The sequence below is a fragment of the Vanellus vanellus genome (assembly GCF_965231255.1).
Source record: "Vanellus vanellus genome assembly, contig: HAP1_SCAFFOLD_47, whole genome shotgun sequence".
NCBI lineage: Eukaryota > Metazoa > Chordata > Aves > Charadriiformes > Charadriidae > Vanellus > Vanellus vanellus.
Window position 1 is genome coordinate 483,418 of NW_028127064.1, and position 26,967 is coordinate 510,384.

At 55.7% G+C, this 26,967-nt stretch overlaps 1 protein-coding gene across 1 annotated transcript; it reads left to right on the top strand.

The window, feature by feature from the left end:
- Positions 1 to 10,034: 10,034 nt before the first annotated feature.
- On the top strand, positions 10,035 to 26,562 carry LOC309685547 (inositol 1,4,5-trisphosphate receptor-interacting protein-like 1; the record flags this gene model as incomplete). Its single annotated transcript, XM_082501294.1, has 2 exons — positions 10,035 to 10,069; positions 25,458 to 26,562. 2 exons carry the CDS (start codon positions 10,035 to 10,037, stop codon positions 26,560 to 26,562), a joined length of 1,140 nt encoding a protein of 379 aa, XP_082357420.1.
- Positions 26,563 to 26,967: the final 405 nt, after the last annotated feature.

Genomic DNA, 26,967 nt, shown 5'->3' on the forward strand with positions numbered 1-26,967 from the left:
GAGTATTTAACCAGACACATCCCTCAGAATCCCAGATACCAACATATAAAAACCCGCCTTGATACTGGAAACAGTTTGACAAAATACACCGAGAGGTTGGAAGAGATCAAAAGAAATTACAGGTATAAAAAGGATGAGCTGTTTAAAAGACTGAAAGTGACTACTTTTGCCCAGTTGGTCATCCAGGTTGCCTCTCTATCTGATGAAACCTTAGAAGTGACAAATGAGGAGATCCACAAGCTGGAAGATGGTGATTCTGTTGCTCCAGATGCTGAAGTCACAGCAGGGACAAATGGGAAAGGAAGCCCTGATGTGACACCTAGTCCAATCCTGTTTATAAACAACACAGGAGCTGGGGAATCCTATCGGTCCACGCTGCAGAGTGTGATAAGTGGCATTGGTGAACTGGATATAGAAAAGGACACTCCTTTCTGTTACACAATGTAAAATTCTGTTGTACAGGAGAAGTTTATTTGTTTGCTTGCTTCAAGAACTAAAGGTGGTTTCAAACCCTAAAAATGCAAGGTAACCAAAGTACAGAAGGAGATACCCGAGCTAAACAAAAGACATCTCTCTCGTCTGTGCTATCGCCTAGCAGCCAACTACTCCCCTCGATAAATATCACCGTCAGGAGGAGCCCAATTTGACCTCTCCCTGAATGGCAGCTGCACTGCACGCCAGGCGACTCTCCCCGTGGGCAGGGGCGACTCTCAAGGTTAGAGATTCCTTACCTGAGACTGAGAGCCTTCCTCACCCACGGCGGAGAGATGCCTTAGCTGCGGCAGATCCTCAGTAAGTGGCTGAGAGCGTGCTGAATTAGTACTAATGAGACATTACTAATCCATGCAGCTACTCAATATTATTGCAAACATTGTATAGATAATTCCGTTAGACATAAGCTGTTCTCCAAGTGTGAGACCGGGGCTCCATAAGGAGTTTAGAAGGCAAGGGGATCCACTCTGAACCTCGTGACTCAATGGGAGGGTCTTCCTTACTCTTTGCGTCTCCAGTCTCTGTGTGAATCAGCCTAACCTGCTTCTAACTCAGTTTTCCTTTGTATGTTTTTTCCAAGCGGTAGTTAATCATAGAATGGTCTGGGTCGTCTTCAATTGGATCTGGTTGCTCAGAGCCCCATCCAACCTGACCTGGAATGTTTCCAGGTATGGGCCATCTCCCACCTCTTTGGGCAACCTGGGCCAGTGTCTCCCCACCCTCATCATCAAAAAACATAATCTTCCCAGATGCCCCATCCCTGCTTATTGCAGGGGGTTGGACTCAACAACCTCTAAAGGTCCCTTCCAACCCAAATGATTCTATGATACTGTGATTTCGCTGATGTTTCCCTGTTGGCTTCTGTTCCGTCAGAAGCCCCTGGCTCATCTCCATAAGACTGCGAGTCTGCTGCACCCAGCACGTCTCAGACCAACAGGCTGAGGGTCCTCGCTGGCGCCCCGTCCCCCTGACCTTAGCATGTTCCCGCAGCTTGTCACGGGCAAGCCTGATCCTATCCCTGACCCCTTCAAGTCTAGTTTAAAGCTCTGCCAATGAGCCCCACTGGCTCCTGAGCAAAGACCCTCTTCCCCCTTTCAGAAAGCTCAATCCCATCTGACCCCAGCAGGCCTGGCACCATGGAGGCCACCCTATTTGTGCAAAAAAACGAAAATTGTGGTGGTGACAGCAGCCACGGAGCCATGTATTAAGAGACCAGGTCCGTCTGTTCCTTCCAGTGTCGCTGCGCATAACTGGAAGGAGAGAGGAAAAATAGCCGGCGCTCCAGATTCCCTTACCACCCATCCCAAGGCCCTGAAGTCTCTCCGGATCGCCCTCGGACTACGCATTGTGGCTTCGTGGCCACCCACAGGGAAGAGCAGCGCTGGGCAATAGTCCGAGGGCCGTACCAGGCCGGGAAGTTTCCTAGTGACGTCCTTAACCCGGGCCCAGGGGGGCAGCAGACTTCCCCAAGAGGAGGGTCTGCCCGGTGAGTCAGGGGTATGTGATAGAGACAATAACACATTGTGCACTGATTGACTAGCAGTGATTCGTAACCTAAAGGACAGGCCTGATAAAAATGGACGAAGCAAGAAGTCTTGAGATTGCCAAGGACAGCTCCTGATAACGAATAAGAGTATGCCTTGAAAAGCGGCTGAAACCAACCCTGCGGTCTGGACAAAGACCAAAGAAGAACTGAGTCTGCGCAAGGACAAAGAGTTACTTGCGGTGATGAAGAGGAATCATCAGCCTTCGTGGTCACGACCCTCAGCGACCACCACCAGGAGGCATTGCGCAAGCGCAGTTGGGAGGAGTTTATGGAAATGACTTCTTAGAGCTAATTTGAATACGAAGTGGGGACAGGTTATGCATATGTATAGGCGTATTGGGAAATCTTATGATTATGTAATTAAGCACTATATATATTTGAGAAGGCCGCTGCATTGGGCGCGCACGATTGTGGTGGGGCGACCCCCCCGTGCTGCCCAGCGCTGAATAAACACCTACTTTACAACCTTCCCGGTTGTGGAGTCTCTGGAGTTTCGTTTCCGCATGTCACCGGCAGATCCGGTCCTCCGTTCCCGTCCCCGTCTCCGGGAGGGCAGAGCGCGGCTCCAGCGGCCCCTCTCTCTCTCGCTCACGCTCCCGGCTGCTCCTCAGCCTTTCTCCTTCCCCCCCCGGCTCTGCCGCCAGGCCGAGCGCACCGTCCCCCTGCTCCCCCCTCACGCTGCGCTGCTCTCCGCCGCGGAGCGGGCCGGCCCCGGAGCGGCTCCCTCGGCCACCGGCCGCTCCCTCCGCTGCGGCGCGTTTGAGCCTCCCGCCGTTGCCCGGGCAACGCCCAGGTCTCGCCAGCGGCTGTGGCGAGAGGTACCGGCTGCCGCTCGGCTCCGCTCGGCAACACTCGGCCCCGCTCGGATCGGCTCGTCATCTCGCGGCCCCTCTCGGCCGGTCAGGGCCGTCCCCGAGCGCGGCGGCGGGGCCGGGCTGGCGCAGGGCGGGCAGAGGAGCGGCGGGCGGAGGGGCCGAGCCGCCCCGGGAGGCGGCCGCGGGGCGCTCCCCTCCTGCGCTGCCCCGCGGTCCCGGCCGGTCCGGGGCAGCCGCTCGGTGTCCCTCGGGTCCCCGCTGTCCGGGCGTCGGGGCAGCCCCGGGGCTGGGCTGGGGCCGCTCCGTCCCGGCGGCCATCCCCCTTTGGCGGGGCAGCCGGCGGGGGGCACGGCCGGACCCTCCTGCCTGCCCCGGGCCCCGCCGCACGGGCTCTGTGCCGCACACACCGTCCCGTCCGTACCCGCCCTCTCCCCCGCTGGGAGGGCGGTGGGGCCACCGCGGGGCGGGCAGAGCCCTGCGGGGCTGCGCCCGGGAGTCACCGAGCGCCGCAGGTTGCCCGATGCGGAGCGAAAGGAGCCCGAGGGGCCGCCCAGAGCAGCCCCCGCAGCGCAGCGCAGCGCAGCGGCACAGGCAGCGGCAGGAGGGGCAGCCCCCGGCCGGGGGAGCCCCCGTCGGGGCGGGTAAGTAGCACAGCCACGTCTGCGCAAGAGGAGCAACGCAGAAGCCTTTGCCCGCCCCGACTGCTCCCGCCAGCGAGCTCGGGGCCGGTGGCACTGACGGCGGCAGCCAGGAGCATCGGGCCCCGAGTCACCGGTGCCGACAGCACAGGCGCCGCTGGAGGCGTCCGCCTCTTCCCGCCCCGACGGGATGCCGAGGGCAAGAGCGGGAAGAGGCCCCCAGACGCAGCCCCGCTGCCTTGCTGCGGCTCCTCTGCTTCCAGTACCTTTCCCTTTCCTTCCACAAGGCCGCCGTATCTTCACCAATCTTGACCTTTTCCTGCTGGGAAGCAGAGGCCCGGCTCATACTAGAAACCTCTGCTGCTTCTTGGAGGGAATGAGTGTTTTCTGCCGGGGTAAGACTGATTAAAGACTGATTAAAATAACACCAAGTTCCAAGTTGCTGCTTCTTTTATTAGAATCCCATAGAACAGTTTTTCAAAGGCACATTCCCGCTTTGTGACACGCAAGGATCAAAATCTTAAAGCTTGTTGCTCTTTTCCCCAAAACTCTAGGTTGTGCAGAAAAACACATTCCAACCCAACACCTTCAGTACATCAATTTGGAAACATAAACAAAGTAGCATTTCACTTAAAGCATTCACTAGCTGAGACAAGCCATGTGAAAAGCAGAGTTACACAAGAAACAATACCACCAAACAGTCACACTACAAGTTTACCTTTCCACAACAATCAGTGCTTCCAGGTCAGTTCTTTCCACCAAAAAGATGCTGGAGTGGCAAAAAGATGATGCTGGGGAAACAACAACGAGCACGTTACACTGCCAGTCCTTCTCTGCGAATTGTAATGACAAGGCCATTTCTGGCCACCGGAAAGACACAACCCCAGCACAAAACAGACAGGGAAAGACTGAAAAAATAGAGACAACATAAAGAATAACTGGTGCACGGTGATGTTAATTTCAGTTTGCAATGGTGTCTTCAGGAGTGTTATGGTTTGAGAGACCCATAACAATCTGTTGTCATTTAGACAGTCATTCTATCACCCGATGACCCCTCCCCACCTGGGAAAGGGAAATCGGGAAAAACAAGAAAACCCGAGAGCTGAAGTATAAACAGATTTAATAGAATAAGATTAGATAATTAACATTAACAGCACTAAAGAACTGATATTGATCCCGACACCAATACGGAATATGCAAAGATTATACTCAGCCAATTCTATCAGTAGGAAGCTGTGCACTCCCAGCAGTGGACAGCAAATGTCGGACACTGCGAGCGCTACGGCTTCAGGAGGAAGGGAAGGCCTCAGGGCTCCGGCACCAGGGCACGAAGTTCTCAGGATGGCAGCCATCAAGGGAGAGAGAGAACTTCGCAGCAAACTTTCTGATTTATAATGAGTGTGACGTTGATGGTATGAAATAATCCTGTTGGCAGCTTGGGTCAAGTGCCCGGGTCTCGCTCCTCCTCATCCCTGCACCTGGCTAGCTCGAAAACGCTGAGGCCTTGAGACCCACACACCATAGCTGGCTGTAAAGTCAATATTTTCACAAATTCAGACACTGGAGTCTTCTGAAAGTGCAGTTTTCCCAAGTGTTAGAAGAGAAATTAGTCCTGTGTCTCTCAAACCAGGACACCCGCCTACTTGTTTTTCGGCACATGGGAACAGCCTGCTCCTGTGCCTTTAAGACTTCTTTCTTGAAGTATGTCCATCCTTCCTGGACTCCTGTATCCATCAGGGCATCAGCAGTCTTCTGAACAGATTAAAATTTGCCCTCCGGAAGTCTAAGGTGGCAGTTTTGTTAACCTTTCTCCTATATAATAGAGTAGATATTTTTTTTTAGAGTAGGTTTTTATTTTGAACTCCTTCGATATACATAAATGAATGCTCATTTATCAACATAGATTAAAATAAGGGCTTTTTCTCCATTTCAGTGCCTCACACCCACATTCACAGGTTTTAATGGTATTTAATCCCCCCATGAACTTCCAGACATTTGGGGGCTGTGACCCACCTCTTTTGGAGCGACCTCCGCGTGACCCTCCCCATCCCCCACTCACCTGCTCCTCCACCGCAGCACTGCCCCCCACCCCCCACCCCCGGTGACCTTGGGCTGCCCCAAATGACACCATCGCCCACTCTGACACACACAGAGCCCCACTCACAGCCTCGAGTGCGGTTTCGGCCGGCTGGCGGCGCGGGGCACGCGGGAGTTGTAGTCCCTGTGCCATTCCCTTGGGGTGCGCATCCGCACGACGCCTCACGCCATCCCCGCTGTACCGCGCTGCCCGGGGCAAAGCCGCTAGGGCTCGGGAGCAGAACAGGCGGAGCGTGGTACCAGCGCGTGTTCGTGCGGTGTCTGTGGACGCAGAAACTCCCCCGTGCACCAGGGACCATTGTGCAACAGAAGCATTGGTGCTCACGGAACCCCCACCCTGCACCAGGGGCGATTGTGCAACACAACGGCGGGTGTGCACAGAGGCGCTCCGTGTACCAGGAACACTCGTGTGAGCCTGACTCTGGCACCGCTGCACGGGACAACGCGGATCCACCGTGCAACTCGCACGTGCACAGAGCCCCGTGCTGGGCAGGGGGCAGATCTGGAGTAGGTTCCCCCCCAAAAAAAACATGCAGAGGAAGGGTGGGGATCTGCAGAAACACCTTTTTTTTTTTTTTTAAAATAGGGAGAATACACCTCCCCACATGCTTCCAACCCCCCCTGCCACCACAGAGGCACTGGGGACAAGGATGCTTTGGGGGTCACCAGCCACCCAGGGGGGGCCACTCATCCTGTAGCAGCAGGTCAGGGTGTCCCCATGACCCTTTCCTGGTCCGTCAGGGGGGTGACACCCATCGCAGGACCCCATCACAGCTCACGTGTGGTGTCGGCATCAGCTTGTCCGGCAGTGCAGAGCTCAACATTGTGGCAGCTGAGGGCAAAGAGGCGGCCAACAGCCAGCAGTGCGACAGCTGCGCAGACACCGAACATGCTCCTGGTGCCTGTCTGATGGTTGCTGTCATGGAGAGCCAGTAGATCCAGACAGGCCAGTAAGTTCAAGGGGAGGCAAAACCAGTTCATCACCCCCAGGTCATCCTTCTCAGGCACCACTTTCCATCAGAGCAAACCAATGGCCGGGAAGTAGAGCCCACATTAGAGTTCAATAAGGAGGAAGTTGAGGAAGGACTCAGCAGGGCTCCTGGCTGGGCTTGGTGGAGAAGGCAAGCATGAAAAGGCAGAAGACCAGGAGGCTGGCAAGGGAGAGGAGGTGGACAGGCTGGAGGTGGTACCTCTGGGAGATGGCCAGGTGATACAGTGGGAAGCTGATGCCCAAGGGAGTGCCATGGGGATCCAGGACAGGGGTCCAGAGGAAGATGAAGATGTAGATAACACTTTCAAAAGGAGTCTGGATGGCACCCAAGAGAAGGATGCGCCAGTTGGAGAGGAGGCACTTCAAACGATTGTCACAGGTTTTGGAGATAGCTCATTAATTCCCATAGCTTTCATCCCAATTTTTCATGGCAAAGACCCCTGACAGCACCGGGAGAGGGATGGAGACCATGAATAGAGCCACCAGGCTCAACCTACATGTCCCGCAGGAACGCTGGCACACCTCCAGGAGCCGGACAGGAGCAATGCTGGGGGATAAGGCCCAGGGTGGTGGCACTCCGAGCTGCTGAAGGCACCCAGGTCTGAGCTCTGCAGAGGCCGCTGGCACCGAGCTGTGCAGGAGGCGTTGGTTCAGGCCTCCCAGGGCCTCTCTGAGGGGAGAGCAGGGGCTGACCCATGCCGGGCATGGCCACCTCGGAGCCATGGCACAACCAGTCCCAGCTGGTCCCAGCCGGTCACGGGTGTGGGCATCACCACAGCGACTGCCAGCGCTTTGTGACAGGGGCACCATATCATGCCCAGCGGCCATTGTAACACGGGTGGCCACGGTGACCGTGGGGTATATAAGGGGCCAGAGCCCTGGGGTGCCCACTCCCAGGAGAGCACCTGCCTCAGGAGGCAGCATCTTCCCTGGGTGCCCACGGCGGCTCTACGGCCGAAGACGCCCATGGACAGAGAGGCGAACACGCCATCTCAGCCCAACAAGGGGCTGCCGAGCCTGCAGAAGAGGCGCCAGGTGAGGGATAGGGCAGGAGGGAGAGGCTGCTGGTGGGACGGGGCCGCACCGAGCTGCCTTCGTGCCGAGGCCGGGCTGGATGGCACTCTGGGGGCCACTGTGCCAAGGCAGCCACCTCCATCCCATGCCTTCTTCTTCTTCTGCCCGCAGGTGGGCCAGAGGCCACCAACGCCAGCGCCACAGGGCAGGCAGAGCCCGGCCTCGTCCCTCCACGGGGTCAGGCTGCCAGAGCTGCCCTGCCCAGAGAGCTTGCAGGCTGCTGGGAGTCGCCACGCACAGGTAGGGAACCTGCGAGAGACGGGGCTGAATGTTTTCCCGACCCTGGGGAGCTGCCAACGGGCAGGTGGGAGGTGCAGGAGAGGACAGGCGGGCTCGGCCCCTGTAGCAAGCTGGACCCCCTGTGCCATGCCCAGCAGGCTGCCTGGGCATGCTGGGGATGCTCCTGCGGGGACCAGCCCTCTCCCAGCCGTTTGTGGGAACAGGGCGGCAGCTGCCTGTGGGGCTGAGCGCTGCCCTGGGGGCTGGCGGGGGAGCCCAGACACAGGAGCTCTTCCAGCTGTTACAAGGGGGGCAAGGGCCACCGTCTCACAGCCTCTCTCCTCAGCTTCTTTTGCAGACAGACAGCGTAGCACACATGGAGGCACTGCCCTGCAACCAGATGGTACTGCCCAGCATCGTGGAGAAACTGGAGACTCTGCCCGGGCGGGCAGCGGCACCCAGATACGCACCCGCAGCTCGGCTACCAGCAGCTGACAGCACCCGCTGCAGGCTGCCTGCTCTGCCAGCAGCACCCGCTGCACCTTCTGCCGGGGCATGGGACACGGCCAGCAGCACTGCAGCCATCAGACACCGACAGCCAGTCCCACCTCCTTGGGGCACCTGCAGTGAGCGGGGCAGACCTGCGAGGGTCAGGAGATTCAGGCCTGCAGCCTATACACCAGCTGTGAAGGGGACAGCTCCGTGCCTCACCAGTGAGGTCCCAGGCAAGGTTTTCCGTGGGAGCTGGAGTCACAGCCAGCAGGCAGTGGCACCGTGGGACTGGGCACGTAACAGGGCCCTGTCAATAACAGCAAGAACAGACGAGGTCCAGGTGTCAATGGGAGCAAGGCTCCTGCAGCTCAGCTCTCGCCTGATCCCCATGCATGGGGGGGACACTGATGCTGCCCTCAGGGGCCCTGCACCAGCTGCCCGGGGACAGCATATGAGGCCAGGGTGCTGGGGACACGCAGCGGAGCACAACCCAGCAATGTGGGCGATGTGGATCAGGTGCGACCTCTACAAGAGATCACCGGGGGTGCACCACCAGGCTTCCGCAGAGCATGTGGACATCCTATCCATCAAGATGCAGGCTCCGGAGGAGCTGGGGAGGAGCTTCCTGGCCCACACCGGGCACAGTCTGGCCCAGCTCAGGAATGCCAGCCTGCAGTGTCAGCGGGACTGCCCAGAGGAAAAGGCCTTGGCCGAGGAGGAGTGTCAGAACGACAGGGACAAAGAGCTGACCCAGGGGGAAGACATCAACATCCCCAGCATCTGTGTCAACAACTCCTTGGTCCAGGAGCTCTTCCAGGATGCCCACTCTAGTCCCCAGGAGGGGCCTGGCTGGCCCAGCAGCATGGACACAGAGGGGACCGGAGACAGAGCTGGGGATCTGCAAAGTCCCAGCTATGGTCCCAGGGACATTGAACCAACAGCTTCTGGCTTGGCCGGAGCTCATGAGGAAGAGGGGCAGCGCACACCACTCGCTCCTGTGGCACAAGAGGAGGCAGAGGAGCCAGCTTCTGCCTTTGGCGAGCAGGCCCCAGCAGCAGAGGCAAAGAGCCGGGCAGCTGCCCCACGCAACCCCGCAGGCTACGAGGCAGCACTGCAGGACACAGCCTGGTGCATTGTGAGGGAGGTTGTGGCCAGCGCTGTGCTTGTATTCCAACAAGAACAGGCAGCAAGAACACCGGCAGTACCTCAGGGCACCGAGGGTCCGGTGATCGCAGAGGCTCATGGAGAGGACAGCACAGCTGTTGTCTCCCCGGCAGCGCAGGAGGATGAAGTGGCTGCTTCAGTGCTCCAAAACGCTCCGGCAGATGCTGGCGCACCCCACTTTGCCCCAGCAGAAGAGGCAGAGAGCCAGGCACCTGCCCCGCACAGCCCCACAGCATATGAGGAGGCTCTGCAGGACGTTGCCTGGCACACTGTGCGGGAGGCCGTGGCCGGTGCTGTGCTTGTGATCCAGCAGGAGCAGGCACAGAGCGCGGATGCAGAGATGGCTGCGAGAACACCTGCAGCACACCAAGACACCGAGCGTCTCTTGGCTGCAGAGCCTCACATAGAGGCCAGCACAGCCCCTCTCGCCCCAGCTGCAGACGACCAGGGAGGTGCAGCAGCTTCTCCCGTGGCTCAGGAACCTCAGCACCAGGTGAGCCAGGCACATGTGGCCAGCACCGGGAATCCTGAGTTGCCGAAGGCAGGCGCAGCGCCCGGGCTGTGTGTAGCAGGGAGATGCCTGGTGTCCTCCAGGTCTCCCGCTGACATCCCCTCCCTCCCCTACCTCTGCTCTTGCTCTTCCCCTGCAGGCGCTCTCTGAGCATCCAGGCAGCGCACAGCCCTCCTGCGGCTGCAGGGACGTGCCGGAGGATGTCCCAGGTAGGTCCCTGAGCCGAGGGCAGGCCTGGCTGGGTGCTGCTCATCCCGGCGAGCGGCACCCAGGGCAGGTCGGCAGCACTGCACACACGGGGACTGGCCGTGCTGTGGCCACCCCTCCCTGGGGAACCGCCTTGGTGGCAGGGGGCTGGCAGCGGCTTGCCCGTTGCCTGCCCAGCCCCTCACCTACAGCTCTCTGTTCCCCGCAGGCATCGTGGCCCTGCCACACACCCCGGCTCGACAGCGACGGCCCTCCTTCTTCAGGAGGGCGCTCATGGCTCTGCGCAGGGCTTTCCGCTGTACCTGCATAGCGGGACAGAAAGAACAGTAGTGTCCTGCTGCCAGTGCCAGGCGGGTCCCCAGAGATGGCATCTGGCCCTGAGCCTGCACAGCATCCAGGCAACCGAAGGATGGCTGCATGGACAGCGCTCCAGACATTCATCTGCCCTGAGGACATCGTGCTGCCAGCCTCCGCTCGGCTATGGAGGCTTTCTGAGGCCAATAAAAGATGACAATTTTCCCCCAATGCTTGTCTGTGCCTGGGCCATCTCAGGAGAAAGATGGCTATTGACCAACACCCCCAGGTCCCTTTCTGCCAGGCAGCTTTCCAGCCACACTTCCCCAAGCCCGTAGCACTGCACGGGGCTGTCACCCAAGTGCAAGACCTGACACTTGGCCTTGTTGAAACTCATACCATTGTCTGCAGCCCATCCAGCCAGCCTGTCCAGATCCCTCTGTAGAGCCTTCCTACCCACCACTAGATCAACATTCCCACCCAACTTGGTGTCCTCTACAAACTTAGCGAGGCTGCACTCGATCCCCTCCTCCACATCGTTGATAAAGACATTAAACAGAACCGGCCCCAGTCATTAACCTCCAATGCCTTGGGAGCGGCAGGACTCGGAGGAGTTGCCAACAGTTATATGTCCACTAACCCTATTGTGATTGTAAACTCAGAAGGGCAAAGGGCTACAGTGCGGCCATATGTGACCTCAACTCCTTTAAACCTATGGGGAAGGGACTGCTTAGGCCAATGGGGAGTTCGCATAACTACGGATTTTTAGTCGGGGCCACTGTATTGCAGGGTGTTTCTCAACCCGCTTTAGCTCTAAAATGGCTAACAGAAAAACCGGTGTGGGTTGATCAGTGGCCCCTTGGCCAAGAGAAATTAACAGCCCTGCAGTCTCTGGTAAGGGAACAACTTGTTGCAGGACACATAGAGGCCTCACATAGCCCTTGGAATACCCCAGTATTTGTTATCAAAAAGAAATTGGGGAAATGGAGATTGTTGCGTGATTTGAGAAAGATTAATGATGTCATGGCAATAATGGGAGCACTACAACCTGGATTACCTTCGCCTACTATGATACCTATGGGGTGGGAAATTGTTGTAATAGATTTAAAAGTTTTTTTTTTTTTTTTTTACCATCCCCCTGGCAGAACAAGACAAAGAAAAATTTGCATTTACTGTTCCCTCTGTGAATAACATGGAGCCTACCAAAAGGTATCAGTGGAAAGTGTTGCCACAAGGTATGAAAAACTCACCTACAATTTGTCAATGGTCTGTAGCAAAAGTGTTGACCATTTACCTTCACACCCACTGATTAAATTTGGCACACAAATAACCTTTGGAAAAAAAAAATCTCAGTCGTAGAAACCCAGTGGAGGGCCCCACGGTGTTCACAGATGGGTCAGGAAAAACTGGAAAAGCTGCCATTGTCTGGAGACAAGGAACACAATGGTGACATAAGATCGAACATCAAGAAGGTTCACCCCAAGTCGTAGAACTACGAGCGATGACCATGGTGTTTCAGAGTTTCCCCGGCCCAGTCAACATTGTGACAGATTCAGCTTATGTGGCCGCTCTGGTACAACGTTTAGATAAAGCTGTTTTAGGTAATGTAACTAATGAATTACTGTTTGGTGTATTGAAACTGTTATGGATAACAATGCAGAGGCGACAGCAGGAATATTATGTGATGCACATTAAAAGTCATACCCAGTTACCAGGATTTATAGTAGAAGGCAATGCACAAGCTGATGCTTTAGTGTCTGCAGTGGCCCTGGGACCTGTGCCCAACGTTAAACAGCAAGCGATAGCATCGCATAGTTTTTATCATCAGGGATATCGTGCTTTGAAACGTCACTTTAATCTTAGTAATACTGAGGCGCGCCATATTATTGCAGCCTGCCCCGATTGTCAAGATGAACATGTACCTGTATATTATGGCACCAACCCACGAGGATTACGCGCTTTACAGCTTTGGCAAACTGATGTCACACATATTACTGAATTCGGCCGTTTGAAGTATATACATGTATCAATGGATACCTTTTCTTCTGCCCTCGTAGCCACTGCTCACACTGGAGAATCAGCTCGAGATGCCTTACGCCATTGGCAGCGTGCATTTTCTGGTTTAGGTGTCCCACAACAGATCAAAACTGATAACGGTCCTGCTTATGTATGGCAAAAGGTAGCTTGTTTTTTACAACTCAGGGGCGTGACACATGTCACAGGCATCCCCCACTCACCCACGGGTCAGAGTATTGTTGAGCGTGCACACGGGACTCTAAAATGCCTTTTACAAAAACAAAAAGGCGGAATGATAGGGGAAAGCCCTGAAGCACGATTAACTAAAGCTGTATATGTATTAAACTTTTTGCAGCTTGCTGATGATACTCCTGCTGCGATGCCACCCCTTCTTCGGCACTTTGGTTCCCTTGTGACCCAGGAACGGGTGGGTCCTGGAGCAAAAGTGCTGCTGCGAGACCTCAGGACAGGACAGTGGTTGGGTCCGCATGACTTGATCACGTGGGCAAGAGGTTATGCTTGTGTCTCCACAGATCACGGACCACAGTGGGTGCCATCCAGGTATATTCGTCCATACCTAAAGTCTACAGACAACGACTCCTCACGTGAACTCACAGGATGAAGGCTTTGCACTTGATCCTGTGTCCTGGTTTGAGGTAAAACAGAACCAATTTTGTTCAGTAACTTCGCTTCTTAGCTGGGCCTCTTCTAACTACTGAAATTAACTGCATATTGTGCAGACAATGTTCACTCTCTCAGAGAGATCAGACCAATTGTTTATAGCTGATGCCCAGGCATGGGATGCAGAGAGGCTCCTGCTTACACTTATTGCCATAACCCCCACGGCCAACCAACTTTGTTATTTGCCACGTTGGAGGGTCGGAAGCGGAAAAGCATAGTGGGGTCCCACCTGCAGGGAGGAGTGGACAGGACAGGTGACCCAAAACTGACCAACAGGGTATTCCATCCCATCTGCCTCATGCTCAGTATAAAAGCTGAGGGACCAAAGGGTCACGGGCTCTTCCTTCAATGGCCGACATCTGAGGAGGACTCTCTCTGCCTGTGATCCCAATCCTGACTCCAGATCCGGAATCCAGTTCCCGTCCGCCACTGAGTCCAGCCTGGGACTGCCCCAGTGCCAGCCGGTGACGTGATTGTCATCTCGGGAGCTTGACACGGTTTTGTATATATTTTTCATTATTTCTTTTTATTTTATTATTAATACTTCATTAAAGTAGTTTAGTTTCTTCTAAACTCTTAAGTCTCTTTTTCCTCCTCTGCCTCTCTCTTTGTAGAGGGGTAGAGGGGAGCATCTGTCGGTCCCGTCTGGGGTCCCTCGGGTCCCCAGTGGTGGATTTGGCCTAAACCACGACAGATTAATTGGCGCCCAACGTGGGGCACGAACAGTGCTCCACCAGAGCTGCGATAAATTGTCCAAATAGTTTGAATTCCAACTTGCTCAGAGATTAGAACAGACAGCTTGCATCATGTCGTTCTTAGAGGAAATCATGTATCATGCCTTTAAACAGCTTTGTTGGACTTTAATGCAGTCAGCTTGGTCTAACCTGCCAAAGGTGTTGCAAACTTCATTTATTCTTTGTCTTTTTATGCGAAGGTTTAAAGGTGCTATGTTGGTGTGGTTTGCAATTCAGATGTATAACACGATGAGTTGGGTAACGGCTCTACCTGTATATCTCGGGCATCAGGTGATGGATTCTGTTATTAATTATACTGTCGGTTCTACCTGGGGAATGTTTACTTCGCCCTTTGATACTTATGTTAATGTGACACCCTCAGAGCTGGGGCATGGAAACCTTCTGGGCTCTGAGGATAAGGACTGGTACCTTGTTAAGATCGTGATTCTGTTGTCGGTGCTTCTGAATGTGGTGCAGGGGTGGTTTATTGTGAAACATCTGTGCAGGGGGAGCTGTAGGGTACCGTGCGCTGCCGCCACTCAGACCCGCGCAGCCGCTCGGCGATCTGCAGCGGCACAAACCGCGGCCCCGCCTGGCCCGGCCGCAGCTGCCCCCCCCGGAGCAACGGCACCACCGGCAGCCGCCCCCCCCCACCGCAACGGCACAGGCGCCTCCTCCGCCGCCGCCGCCTGCACCGGCACCGGCACCACCGCCGCCTGCACCGGCACCACCGGCAGCCGCCCCCCCAACCACCACGGCACAGGCGCCTCCGCCGCCGCCGCCTGCAACGGCACCGGCACCACCGGCAGCCGCCCCCCCCACCGCAACAACACCGGCCCCTCCGCCGCCTGTCCCGGCACAAGCTACTGCAGCCACTACAACCAGTACCAAACCTACTCAAACTCCATCAAAATCGGTACAAGCTGCCCCGGTAACCAGGAGGAAGAAGAAGAGGTCAACTCCTTCCCCTACCCCTTACGACAAAGACCACCTCAAGTCAGATAGCTTGGGGGAGGGTTCTGAAGAAGATCCAGGGGAGGGTCCTTCAAGACCAGATAAGGGAAAGAGACCTTTGAAAACAGACAAAGGCAAGAGTCCTTCTAGAGCAGATGTTGGAGAGGCCCCTTCTAGGGCAGCCTCACCACAGGAGGACTCAGATGTAGAGGTAGTTGTTAAATCCTTCTCTATGAAAGATCTGAGAAATATCAGGAAGGACTTTAGTCGTCATGAAGGTGAAACACTTGTCTCCTGGTTGCTCCGATGCTGGGATAGTGGGGCAGATACCCTAGATTTAGATGGCAGAGAAGCTAGGCAATTGGGAAACCTGGCCAAGGATGGAGGTATTGATAAAGAGATTGGGAGAAAGACAAGCACTCTCAGTCTCTGGAGGCGACTGGTGTCAGCCATAAAGCACAGGTATCCCTTTAAGGACGATATCGAATGCCGTCCAAGTAAATGGACCACCATGGAAAAAGGTATTAAGTACCTGAGAGAAATGGCTGTGCGAGAGGTGATTTATAGTGATGGGCAAGGGATTGTAGACCCTGATGAAATGCCATGCAAACAATCTATGCTAAAAAAGTTTGTACAAAGTGCACCATCAACATATTCCCACACATTGTCAACAATGGTCTGGGGAGGATCTGATACTGACACACCAACCGTAAATGAAGTGGTTAATAAGGTACGACAGTATGAAGACAGTCTCTCTCGTCCCTTTTCTGTGGCAGCCATAGAAAAGCTGACTGTGACCACCGAGAAAATGACTGAGAAACTGACTGAGAAAATAGAGCAAATGACCCAGAAATTAGTTGAGCAAACCGATAAACTGTTTGATAAACTAACCAAGGTGGAGGAAAAACTCCATTCTTTCCCTGTACAGACTCATGTTGCAGCTGCTAAGAGGAAACGCCCTCCTACTCAAGAGAAAAAACACCTTCCGACTCAAGACAAATCAAACCCGATGCGAGATATCCTGTGGTTTTGCCTCTGTGAATATGGAGAAGACATGAAGAAGTGGGATGGAGAACCTACCTCAGCCCTACAGGCACGGGTGCTTGAGCTGCAAAATGAAGCAGGTAGAAGAAAGGATTCTGACAGGAAGAAGGCTGCTCCAACCTACGGTAGGCGATCCTACGGACCAGGTAGGAACCGATCTGATAATCGTAGGTACTACGGTCAACATTAGAGGTGCCCTGCCTCCAGCCAGGAGGAGGAGAGGGACAACCGAGTTTATTGGACTGTGTGGATTCGATGGCCTGGCACATTAGAGCCACAAAAGGATAAAGCCCTGGTGGACACTGGTGCACAGTGTACCCTATTGCCATCGAATCATAAAGGGGCAGAAACTGTCACCATTTCTGGAGTGACAGGCGGATCTCAAGAAATGACTGTATTAGAAGCTGAAGTGAGCCTAACTGGGAATAAATGGGAGAAACACCCCGTTGTTACTGGTCCAGATGCTCCATGCATCCTTGGCATAGACTATCTCAAGAGAGGGTATTTTAAAGACCCAAAAGGGTATCGGTGGGCTTTTGGTATAGCAGCTGTAGAGACTGAGGATGTTACACAGCTGTCTACCTTACCCGGTCTTTCAGATGACCCTTCTGTTGCGGGACTGCTGAGGGTTGAAGATCAGCAGGTGCCAATTGCTACTGCCACGGTGCATCGACGACAGTATCGCACCAACCGAGACTCCCTGATTCCCATCCATAACCTGATTCGCCGGCTAGAGAGCCAAGGAGTGATCAGCAAAACTCGGTCACCCTTTAACAGCCCTATATGGCCGGTGCGAAAGTCTGATGGGCACTGGAGTTTAACAGTAGACTATCGTGGCCTGAATGAAGTTACACCACCACTGAGTGCTGCTGTGCCAGATATGCTACAACTTCAGTATGAACTGGAGTCAAAGGCAGCCCAATGGTATGCTACAATTGACATTGCTCATGCCTTTTTCTCTATTCCTTTAGCAGCAGAGTGCAGGCCACAGTTTGCTTTCACCTGGAGGGGTGTCCAGTACACCTGGAATCCACTGCCCCAGGGGTGGAAGCACAGCCCTACTGTTTGCCATGGACTGATCCAGACTGCACTGGAGAAGAGTGGAGCTCCAGAACACCTACAATACATCGATGATATCATTGTGTGGGGTAATTCAGCAGAAGAAGTTTTCCACAAAGGTAGGAAAATAATTAAGATTCTTCTGAAAGCAGGTTTTGCCATTAAAAGAGGTAAGGTCAAGGGACCTGCACGAGAAATCCAGTTTTTAGGAATTAAGTGGCAAGATGGCCGTCGCCAGATCCCAATGGATATAATTAACCGAATAACATCTATGTCCCCACCTACTAATAAAAAGGAAACACAAGCCTTTTTAGGTGTTGTGGGTTTCTGGAGAATGCATATTCCAGCTTACAGCCAGATTGTGAAACCTCTCTATGAAGTGACTCGAAAGAAAAATGAGTTTATGTGGGGCCCTGAGCAACGACAAGCCTTTGAGCAAATTAAACAAGAGATTGTGCATGCAGTAGCCCTTGGACCAGTCCGAACTGGACGGAACATTAAAAATGTGCTCTACACCGCAGCCGGGGACAATGGCCCTACCTGGGGCCTCTGGCAGAAAGCACCAGGGGAGACTTGAGGTCGACCCCTGGGATTCTAGGGGTCGAAGTCTCCGAGGCCAACTATACTCCAACTGAGAAAGAAATCTTGGCAGCATAGGAAGGAGTTAGAGCTGCTTCAGAAGTAATTGGTACTGAGGCACAGCTCCTCCTGGCGCCCCGATTACCAATACTGGGCTGGATGTTCAAGGGTAAAGTTCCTTCTACTCATCACGCCACCGATGCTACCTGGAGTAAGTGGGTTGCCATAATCACGCAGCGAGCTCGAATAGGAAACCCAAATCACCCAGGAATCGTAGAAGTGATCACAAATTGGCCCAAAAGCAAAGACTTTGGGATGCCACAAGAGGAGATGGTGACACGTGCTGAGGAAGGTCCACCATAATAGTAATTGGGCAAAAGAACATGGCATTGAGTGGATATATCATATCCCCTATCATGCACCCACTTCTGGGAAGATTGTGCAATACAATGGACTGCTAAAAACCACCCTAAAAGCTATAAGAGGTGGAACCTTTAAAATTGGGACAAGCGTTTAGAGCAAGCTACCTGGCTAATTAACACCAGGGGATCCATCAATGGAGCTGGTCCTGCTCAATCAGACCCTTTACATACTGTAGGAGGAGATAAAGTCCCTGTGGTGCATGAAAGGAATTTGTTCAGGAAAACTGGGTTTCTCCTGCTTCAGGCTAAAGCAAACCCATTCGTGGGACTGTTTTTGCTCAAGGACCTGGATGTACTTGGTGGGTGATGCTGAAGGATGGAGAAGTTCAATGTGTACCCCAAGGGAATTTAACCCTTGGTGAGATTACTCAATCCTGAGCTGTATGATGCTGATCACTACATAATACTAACAGTGTTCAATAAGTGTTTTTCAGGATAACACAGGGGTGATGAAACCTGAGCTAGCTTCATCAAGTGGCGTCCAGCAAGCTCTTCAAGATGAACATGCTACCCCATGGGCACGAACCAGAATGAATTTTGTACCATCTTTCCTGCCCTGAGATGAGATCCTGCAATCATGAACTAAATGGGCTTAAACTTTTGTATATAAACGTAAACCACAGATAAGTGACCTGCATGTATCCATATCATATATATAATCTGTGTGCGTGTAAATTTGATAGATAAAAGTAATAGTAATCTGAGCAAGATGCAAATGGTGTGGAATAAGGGGTGGAATGTCCTGGTTTGAGGTAAAACAGAACCAATTTTGCAAAGAAGCAATCACTAAACTGTCAGTTATAAATCTGGTGAACCTGTCAGGCAGTAAAAGGCCAAAATCCACAGTCATTTCATCATTTCATCTCAATGTCTAACCACATTAGGAAGTGTCATCAGGTGTTCTTTTTTTTCTTTCTCTATCCATTCCTGTGAAGTGAAAAATAAATTTCTGTCTATGAAAAAACCTTCCCTCCATTCAGCATTCCTTGCTGTGTGGCTAATAAAGTTACTTAAGTGAATAAAGCCTGAGATGTACATAAGCACTCATATACTGAAGAATGAACATAAGCATGAAATAAGCACGAATGTACTGAAGTTTAGAATCTGGTAGTTTCTCCCCCCTTAATTTGCTTTTGATGGTTATGTTATTAGGAAACCCTAATTGCCCAGGAATGGTAGAAGTGATCACAAATTGGCCCGAAGGCAAGGCCTTTGGGGTGCCACCAGAGGAGGTGGTGACACGTGCTGAGGAAGCTCCACCATATCATGAACTCTCATTCTCTCAGCTAATGAGAACCAGCATGCTCTGGTTACTGATGGGCCTTGTCGTACTGTAGGAAAGCATCGAAGGTGGAATGCTGCGGTGTGGAGTCCTACAGGACGAGTGGCAGAAGCTGCTGAAGGACAAGGTGAGCGGAGTCAATCTGCAGAGGGAAAAGCCATCCAGCTGGCGTTAGCTGTTGCTGAAGGAGAAAAGTGGCCAAGACTCTCTCTCTCTCCTGACTCCGGGACGGCGGCAAATGCTCTGCGGGGGCGGCTAAAGCAGTGGAAGCAGAGCAACTGGCAGCCCTGTCCTGCCGGCTGGGCCTGTACTCTGTGTCTGTCGGGGCTCTGGTTGCCGGGGGCAGCTGTGAGGCGCTGAGGCGGGGGGGCTGGTTGGCGGCTGTGCCGGTGATGCGCTCTGGCGCTTGTGACATCAGAGGGGCCGTGTCACAATGGGGGCAGCTATAAAAGGCGCCCGCAGGCAGCGCTGCCCCAGCACAGCCTGAGCCAGAGGTGAGTGCGCAGGCAGCGGGAGGCTGGGCCGGAGCGGGGCCCGGGCAGAACGGCGGGCCCCCGGGGGGGTGGGTTCTCATCCTGCATCAAGGGCCCAGCCGCTGGCGGGAGCGCCTGGGGCCGGGCACGCTGCCACCGCCGCCACCGGGGCTGGGCGCAGGCCTTGCTGCCCCCCAGCTGTCTCGCCCCCTCTCCTGCCTGCCCCCAGCTCCCTGCAGTGCAGCGGCAGGGCCCTTGCGCCACCACTTCCTGCCCTCCCAGCCCCACTCAACCCCTTCTCTCCCTCCTCCCGCAGGCCATGGCTGACACAACCTTCCTCCCCCTGCTCGTGCAGAGCATCCTCCAGCTCCTGCACATGGTCTGCCAGGAGCTGGGTGAGGCCACCTGCGGGCACATGCGGCAGCACGCGCAGCAGCTGAGCCAGCCCAAGACTCGGCTGCTGCAGGACATGGAGCAGAGTGCCTCGGCCTGGGGAGACCTGCTCTTCGCTGCCTTGCAGCACTGGCAGGTCTGGGCGCTCGCTGCAGTCCTCGTCCTGATCTTCAGGCTCTGCCGGCGCCTCAGCAAAAGGAGCCCCCAGCCAGGCAGCAGCGCTGCAGAGGAGAGCTCAGGCAGCAGCACAGAGTGCGGCAACGAACAATGTGCAGGAGAAGGTTCTGGCGACTATGAGAAGCGTGTGTTTGGGAGGTTTGCAAAGCGCATCCGGTCGTCAGTGCAGCGCCTGGCCTACAGGAGCCGCGTGGTGGAGGAGCTGGTGGGCGACCTCCTGGCTGTCCTGCAAGAGCGCTTGTCCAACAGTTTCTTCCCGGTCCTGCAGCCAGCCATCGGGGTGGGTAGCGCCTTCGAAGGTTGGAGTCCCCGTGGGCGTGATGCTGTGTACCGCCTGCTTGTGCCCCTTAAGCCCCCCCGTGGGCACGTTTTCCACCTGGAGCTGGGCACTGCAGCGGAGATGCCGGCAAAGAACTCCCGCGTCCGCGTGGAGCTGGCGTGTACCTGCAGCAGGGATCAGCTGGTGGAGAACACGCCGTTCTACCTCCACCACCCCCAGGAGGAGGAGCTGAGGAAAAATCCGTCTGCCAGCCTCCTTGGCACCCTCTGCACCGGCTCCTACCTGGATGTGCACAAAACCGCCCAGTGGTTGCAGAACCTGGTGAGCTCAGCCTGGGAAGAGATGCCTCAGGCGCAGCACTACAGCATGAAGGTGCTGCCTTCCAGCCGCTCCTGCAAGCTGCAGCTGACAAACGCCTCTGGGAAAAGCCTCCTCGTTGACATCATGTTTGGGGTGCGGCGAGGCGACTCGGACATCTTCCTGAGCAGCCGGGAGACTCCAGAGGCCATCCTCACCCCCAGCACAACATGGGCAGAGAGCTACGCGGTGGCAGAGGTGAAGTTCTTCAGGCATGTGGCCAGGCAGGCCCCACACGACACCTCCCACCTCAAATGCCTCCAGCTCTTTGCCGCTATCCTGCTGGGCACCGGCTTTTCCACCGCTACCTTCAAGACGGTTGCCATGCACCTCCTCAACACCTTACCAGTGTCGAGCTGGAGCAGGAGGGAATTCCTCATGTGGCTGCAGGATATCCTGTGGTACCTGCGCGGCTGCCTGCACGACAAACGCCTCGACCACTTCTTCTTTGCTAATGAGAACATGCCCGAGGACATCGTCTTGCCCCCAGCCCTCCAAACAGCGGAGCCACTCAACCTCTTCCAGCGCCTGCTGCATGACCCAGCCGCCCACGCCAAGGCAATGCGTGAGGCCGATGAGCTGCAAGATCGGCTCACAAGCCTGCTCTTCTACGGACACCGAAAGAGCTCCTCACGCACGGAGCTCTCTTAGTGTCCCCTAGATACTCCCCTGGGAGCTGGTGCTGCGGAACTGAGCACGCTGGGCACGCACAACACGCTACTCAGTCGGCTCTGGGAACTGCTGCCACACCTTTCCTCTGCAGCAGAACCGCACTCTGGGGAGTGGGACGCGATGCGGCTGGAGTCGCCCTTGCAAGGAGCCTTGCGACAGAGACTCCTGTTACCACGGGCACAGCCACCGCCCTGTCCCTCGCGGAGCTTTACCCTGTACATAGATGTCAATAAATCATTTGTTTCACACCCAAACGTGCGTCTGTGCATGTGTGGACATGGGTTTTGGGGGGAAGGCGGGCATAGGGTGCTGAGCGCTCGGCTGCCCTAGAGTGGCGGAGCATTTTGCTGAAGAGCTGATGTGCTGGGCTCTGCTTTCACTGATTGTGGAGCTAAGGCTGGCACCTGTCTCTGCTCCAGTGCTGGGGCAATGGCAATCACTTGTTCCCCTCCACAGCTCTGCACATTGCCTGGGTGGCTCCGTAGGTAGGGAGCCTGCAGTGGCCCTGGTAGCCCGACAGCCCTTGGGTGACCCCCGTGAGGTGGTTAGGACGCTGCCCGAGTGGGGAGCCCTGTGCACAGGGAACAAGTGTCACGACTGCTGAGCAGGGCTCTGCCTCCTGTACGAGCACCAGGCTCATTCTCCATACCCTCGTGGGACCTGCGCAACCTTCACCCGGCACACGTCACACGTGTTTTTTTTCCCTTGTTGCCCTGTAACAGCACAGAACATCCTCTCTAGCCAGAAGGAAGGGGGAATGTATACATGTATATCCACAGTCTAAGGAGGGTCACCTTTTGCTGGAACTTGGATCTCACTCCCTACCCCAATCCAAAATGCGAGAACAGAGCTAGCTCTGGAAGGACAGAGCCCTCTACGAGCTAGGAGCCACGAGGCAATCAGTAGATCGCAGGCTGATGATTTGCTTTCTGCATCTGAATGATCTTGCCGAAGCCACCTCTTCCCACATCGTAGTCTGTCCGGTATTCATCTCGCACCTGTCCTCCAGTTTTTCCTCTTCCATACTGTCGCCCCTCCTTAAACCCTGCATCCCAGTCAGTTTGAATGATGCGATCATCTAGTCGCGTGTCGTTGATAAATCGCATTGCGTGTTCAGCGTCTGCTCTTGTGTAGTATTCGACGAAGCAGAAGCCACGTGCAGCGAGGTTCCAGAAAGCTTTGGAGATGTCTCCAATTCAAGGCACGCACTTGCGCCATCCAGGCCACCTTGAGGAGAAGCCATGGCCTGATGGCAGCTGCGTGGCAGGAGACCTGTACTCATACCTCTCTTTGGGACACCTGCTGTGGAAATCCAATGACCCTATATGGGCAAAGACTTGCAAGATCTCTGAGAATTGTCCCCTCAAAAGAGCTGCCTCTGTCTGAGAGCTAAAGAAGCCCAATGGGCGCCCGCTGCCCATCAGCCCAAGGGACGTGGCTTCTCCAGGCTCTCCCAGGGCCCTGCTCTTACAACACCCACTCTGGCCTTTTTTTGCAGCAGGCCAAGTCGCGGACAGCTCCTGCTCCCTGTCTCTCCTGGCACCCGGCTCACAGCTGCCAATAACCTCTCCTCCAAGACCAAGGCAAGAGCAAAGTGCCAGATCTTCTCAGTAGCAACCTACAGGGGGTAGCGGGAGGTGCAGCGACTCACTGAGTGTCTGCCAAAGCCATCACTGCCCGAGTTACACCACCAATGCGCCTTCTAGAGTAGTGGCCACACACCCATGTGCAGCTGCTGAGAAAAAACAGCCCCTTACTCAAGAGAAAAACCACCCTCCGACTCAAGACCAATCGAACCCGCTCCGAGATGTCCTGTGTCTTTGCCTCTGCAACTATGGAGAGAACATGAGGAAGTGGGAGGGAGAACTGGAAGGCTGCTCTGACCTATGGTAGGCCATCCTACGGACCAGGTAGGAACTCCTCTGCTAATCGTAGGTGCTGTGGTCAACGTTTGAGGTGCCTTGCCTCCAGCCATGAGGAGGAGAGGGACAACTGGATTTGTTGGACTGTGTGGATTCGATGGCCTGGCACGTCAGAGCCACAAAAGTATAAAGCCCTAGTGGGCACTGGTGCCCAGCGTAAAGATCAGCAGGTGCCAATTGCTGCTGCCACGGTGCATCGACAGCAGTATCGCACCAACTGGGACTCCCTCATTCCTATCAACGGCTAGAGAGCCAAGGAGTGATCAGCAAAACTCGCTCACCCTTGAACAGCCTTATATGGCCAGCGCAAAAGTCTGATGGGAACTGGAGACTAACAGTAGACTATCGTGGCCTGAATTAAGTCACACCACCTGGTCCTGAGGCACAGCTCCTCCTGGCACCCCCATTACCAGGACTGAGCTGGATGTTCAAGGGTAAAGTTCCCTCTACTCATCACACCACCGATGCTACCCTGGAGTAAGTGGATTGCCTCAATGACACAGCGAGCTCAAACAGGAAACCCTAATTGCCCAGGAATGGTAGAAGTGATCACAAACTGGCCCGAAGGCAAGGCCTTTGGGGTGCCACCAGAGGAGGTGGTGACACGTGCTGAGGAAGCTCCACCATATCATGAACTCTCATTCTCTCAGCTAATGAGAACCAGCATGCTCTGGTTACTGATGGGCCTTGTCGTACTGTAGGAAAGCATCGAAGGTGGAATGCTGCGGTGTGGAGTCCTACAGGACGAGTGGCAGAAGCTGCTGAAGGACAAGGTGAGCGGAGTCAATCTGCAGAGGGAAAAGCCATCCAGCTGGCGTTAGCTGTTGCTGAAGGAGAAAAGTGGCCAAGACTCTCTCTCTCTCCTGACTCCGGGACGGCGGCAAATGCTCTGCGGGGGCGGCTAAAGCAGTGGAAGCAGAGCAACTGTCAGCCCTGTCCTGCCGGCTGGGCCTGTACTCTGTGTCTGTCGGGGCTCTGGTTGCCGGGGGCAGCTGTGAGGCGCTGAGGCGGGGGGGCTGGTTGGCGGCTGTGCCGGTGATGCGCTCTGGCGCTTGTGACATCAGAGGGGCCGTGTCACAATGGGGGCAGCTATAAAAGGCACCCGCAGGCAGCGCTGCCCCAGCACAGCCTGAGCCAGAGGTGAGTGCGCAGGCGGCGGGAGGCTGGGCCGGAGCGGGGCCCGGGCAGAACGGTGGGCCCCCGGGGGGGTGGGTTCTCATCCTGCATCAAGGGCCCAGCCGCTGGCGGGAGCGCCTGGGGCCGGGCACGCTGCCACCGCCGCCACCGGGGCTGGGCGCAGGCCTTGCTGCCCCCCAGCTGTCTCGCCCCCTCTCCTGCCTGCCCCCAGCTCCCTGCAGTGCAGCGGCAGGGCCCTTGCGCCACCACTTCCTGCCCTCCCAGCCCCACTCAACCCCTTCTCTCCCTCCTCCCACAGGCCATGGCTGACACAACCTTCCTCCCCCTGCTCGTGCAGAGCATCCTCCAGCTCCTGCACATGGTCTGCCAGGAGCTGGGTGAGGCCACCTGCGGGCACATGCGGCAGCACGCGCAGCAGCTGAGCCAGCCCAAGACTCGGCTGCTGCAGGACATGGAGCAGAACGCCTCGGCCTGGGGAGACCTGCTCTTCGCTGCCTTGCAGCACTGGCAGGTCTGGGCGCTCGCTGCAGTCCTCGTCCTGATCTTCAGGCTCTGCCGGCACCTCAGCAAAAGGAGCCCCCAGCCAGGCAGCAGCGCTGCAGAGGAGAGCTCAGGCAGCAGCACAGAGTGCGGCAACGAACAATGTGCAGGAGAAGGTTCTGGCGACTATGAGAAGCGTGTGTTTGGGAGGTTTGCAAAGCGCATCCGGTCGTCAGTGCAGCGCCTGGCCTACAGGAGCCGCGTGGTGGAGGAGCTGGTGGGCGACCTCCTGGCTGTCCTGCAAGAGCGCTTGTCCAACAGTTTCTTCCCGGTCCTGCAGCCAGCCATCGGGGTGGGCAGCGCCTTCGAAGGTTGGAGTCCCCGTGGGCGTGATGCTGTGTACCGCCTGCTTGTGCCCCTTAAGCCCCCCCGTGGGCACGTTTTCCACCTGGAGCTGGGCACTGCAGCGGAGATGCCGGCAAAGAACTCCCGCGTCCGCGTGGAGCTGGCGTGTACCTGCAGCAGGGATCAGCTGGTGGAGAACACGCCGTTCTACCTCCACCACCCCCAGGAGGAGGAGCTGAGGAAAAATCCGTCTGCCAGCCTCCTTGGCACCCTCTGCACCGGCTCCTACCTGGATGTGCACAAAACCGCCCAGTGGTTGCAGAACCTGGTGAGCTCAGCCTGGGAAGAGATGCCTCAGGCGCAGCACTACAGCATGAAGGTGCTGCCTTCCAGCCGCTCCTGCAAGCTGCAGCTGACAAACACCTCTGGGAAAAGCCTCCTCGTTGACATCATGTTTGGGGTGCGGCGAGGCGACTCGGACATCTTCCTGAGCAGCCGGGAGACTCCAGAGGCCATCCTCACCCCCAGCACAACATGGGCAGAGAGCTACGCGGTGGCAGAGGTGAAGTTCTTCAGGCATGTGGCCAGGCAGGCCCCACACGACACCTCCCACCTCAAATGCCTCCAGCTCTTTGCCGCTATCCTGCTGGGCACTGGCTTTTCCACCGCTACCTTCAAGACGGTTGCCATGCACCTCCTCAACACCTTACCAGTGTCGAGCTGGAGCAGGAGGGAATTCCTCATGCGGCTGCAGGATATCCTGTGGTACCTGCGCAGCTGCCTGCACGACAAACGCCTCGACCACTTCTTCTTTGCTAATGAGAACATGCCCGAGGACATCGTCTTGCCCCCAGCCCTCCAAACAGCGGAGCCACTCAACCTCTTCCAGCGCCTGCTGCATGACCCAGCCGCCCACGCCAAGGCAATGCGTGAGGCTGATGAGCTGCAAGATCGGCTCACAAGCCTGCTCTTCTACGGACACCGAAAGAGCTCCTCACGCACGGAGCTCTCTTAGTGTCCCCTAGATACTCCCCTGGGAGCTGGTGCTGCGGAACTGAGCACGCTGGGCACGCACAACACGCTACTCAGTCGGCTCTGGGAACTGCTGCCACACCTTTCCTCTGCAGCAGAACCGCACTCTGGGGAGTGGGACGCGATGCGGCTGGAGTCGCCCTTGCAAGGAGCCTTGCGACAGAGACTCCTGTTACCACGGGCACAGCCACTGCTCTGTCCCTCGCGGAGCTTTACCCTGTACATAGATGTCAATAAATCATTTGTTTCACACCCAAACGTGCGTCTGTGCATGTGTGGACATGGGTTTTGGGGGGAAGGCGGGCATAGGGTGCTGAGCGCTCGGCTGCCCTAGAGTGGCGGAGCATTTTGCTGAAGAGCTGATGTGCTGGGCTCTGCTTTCACTGAT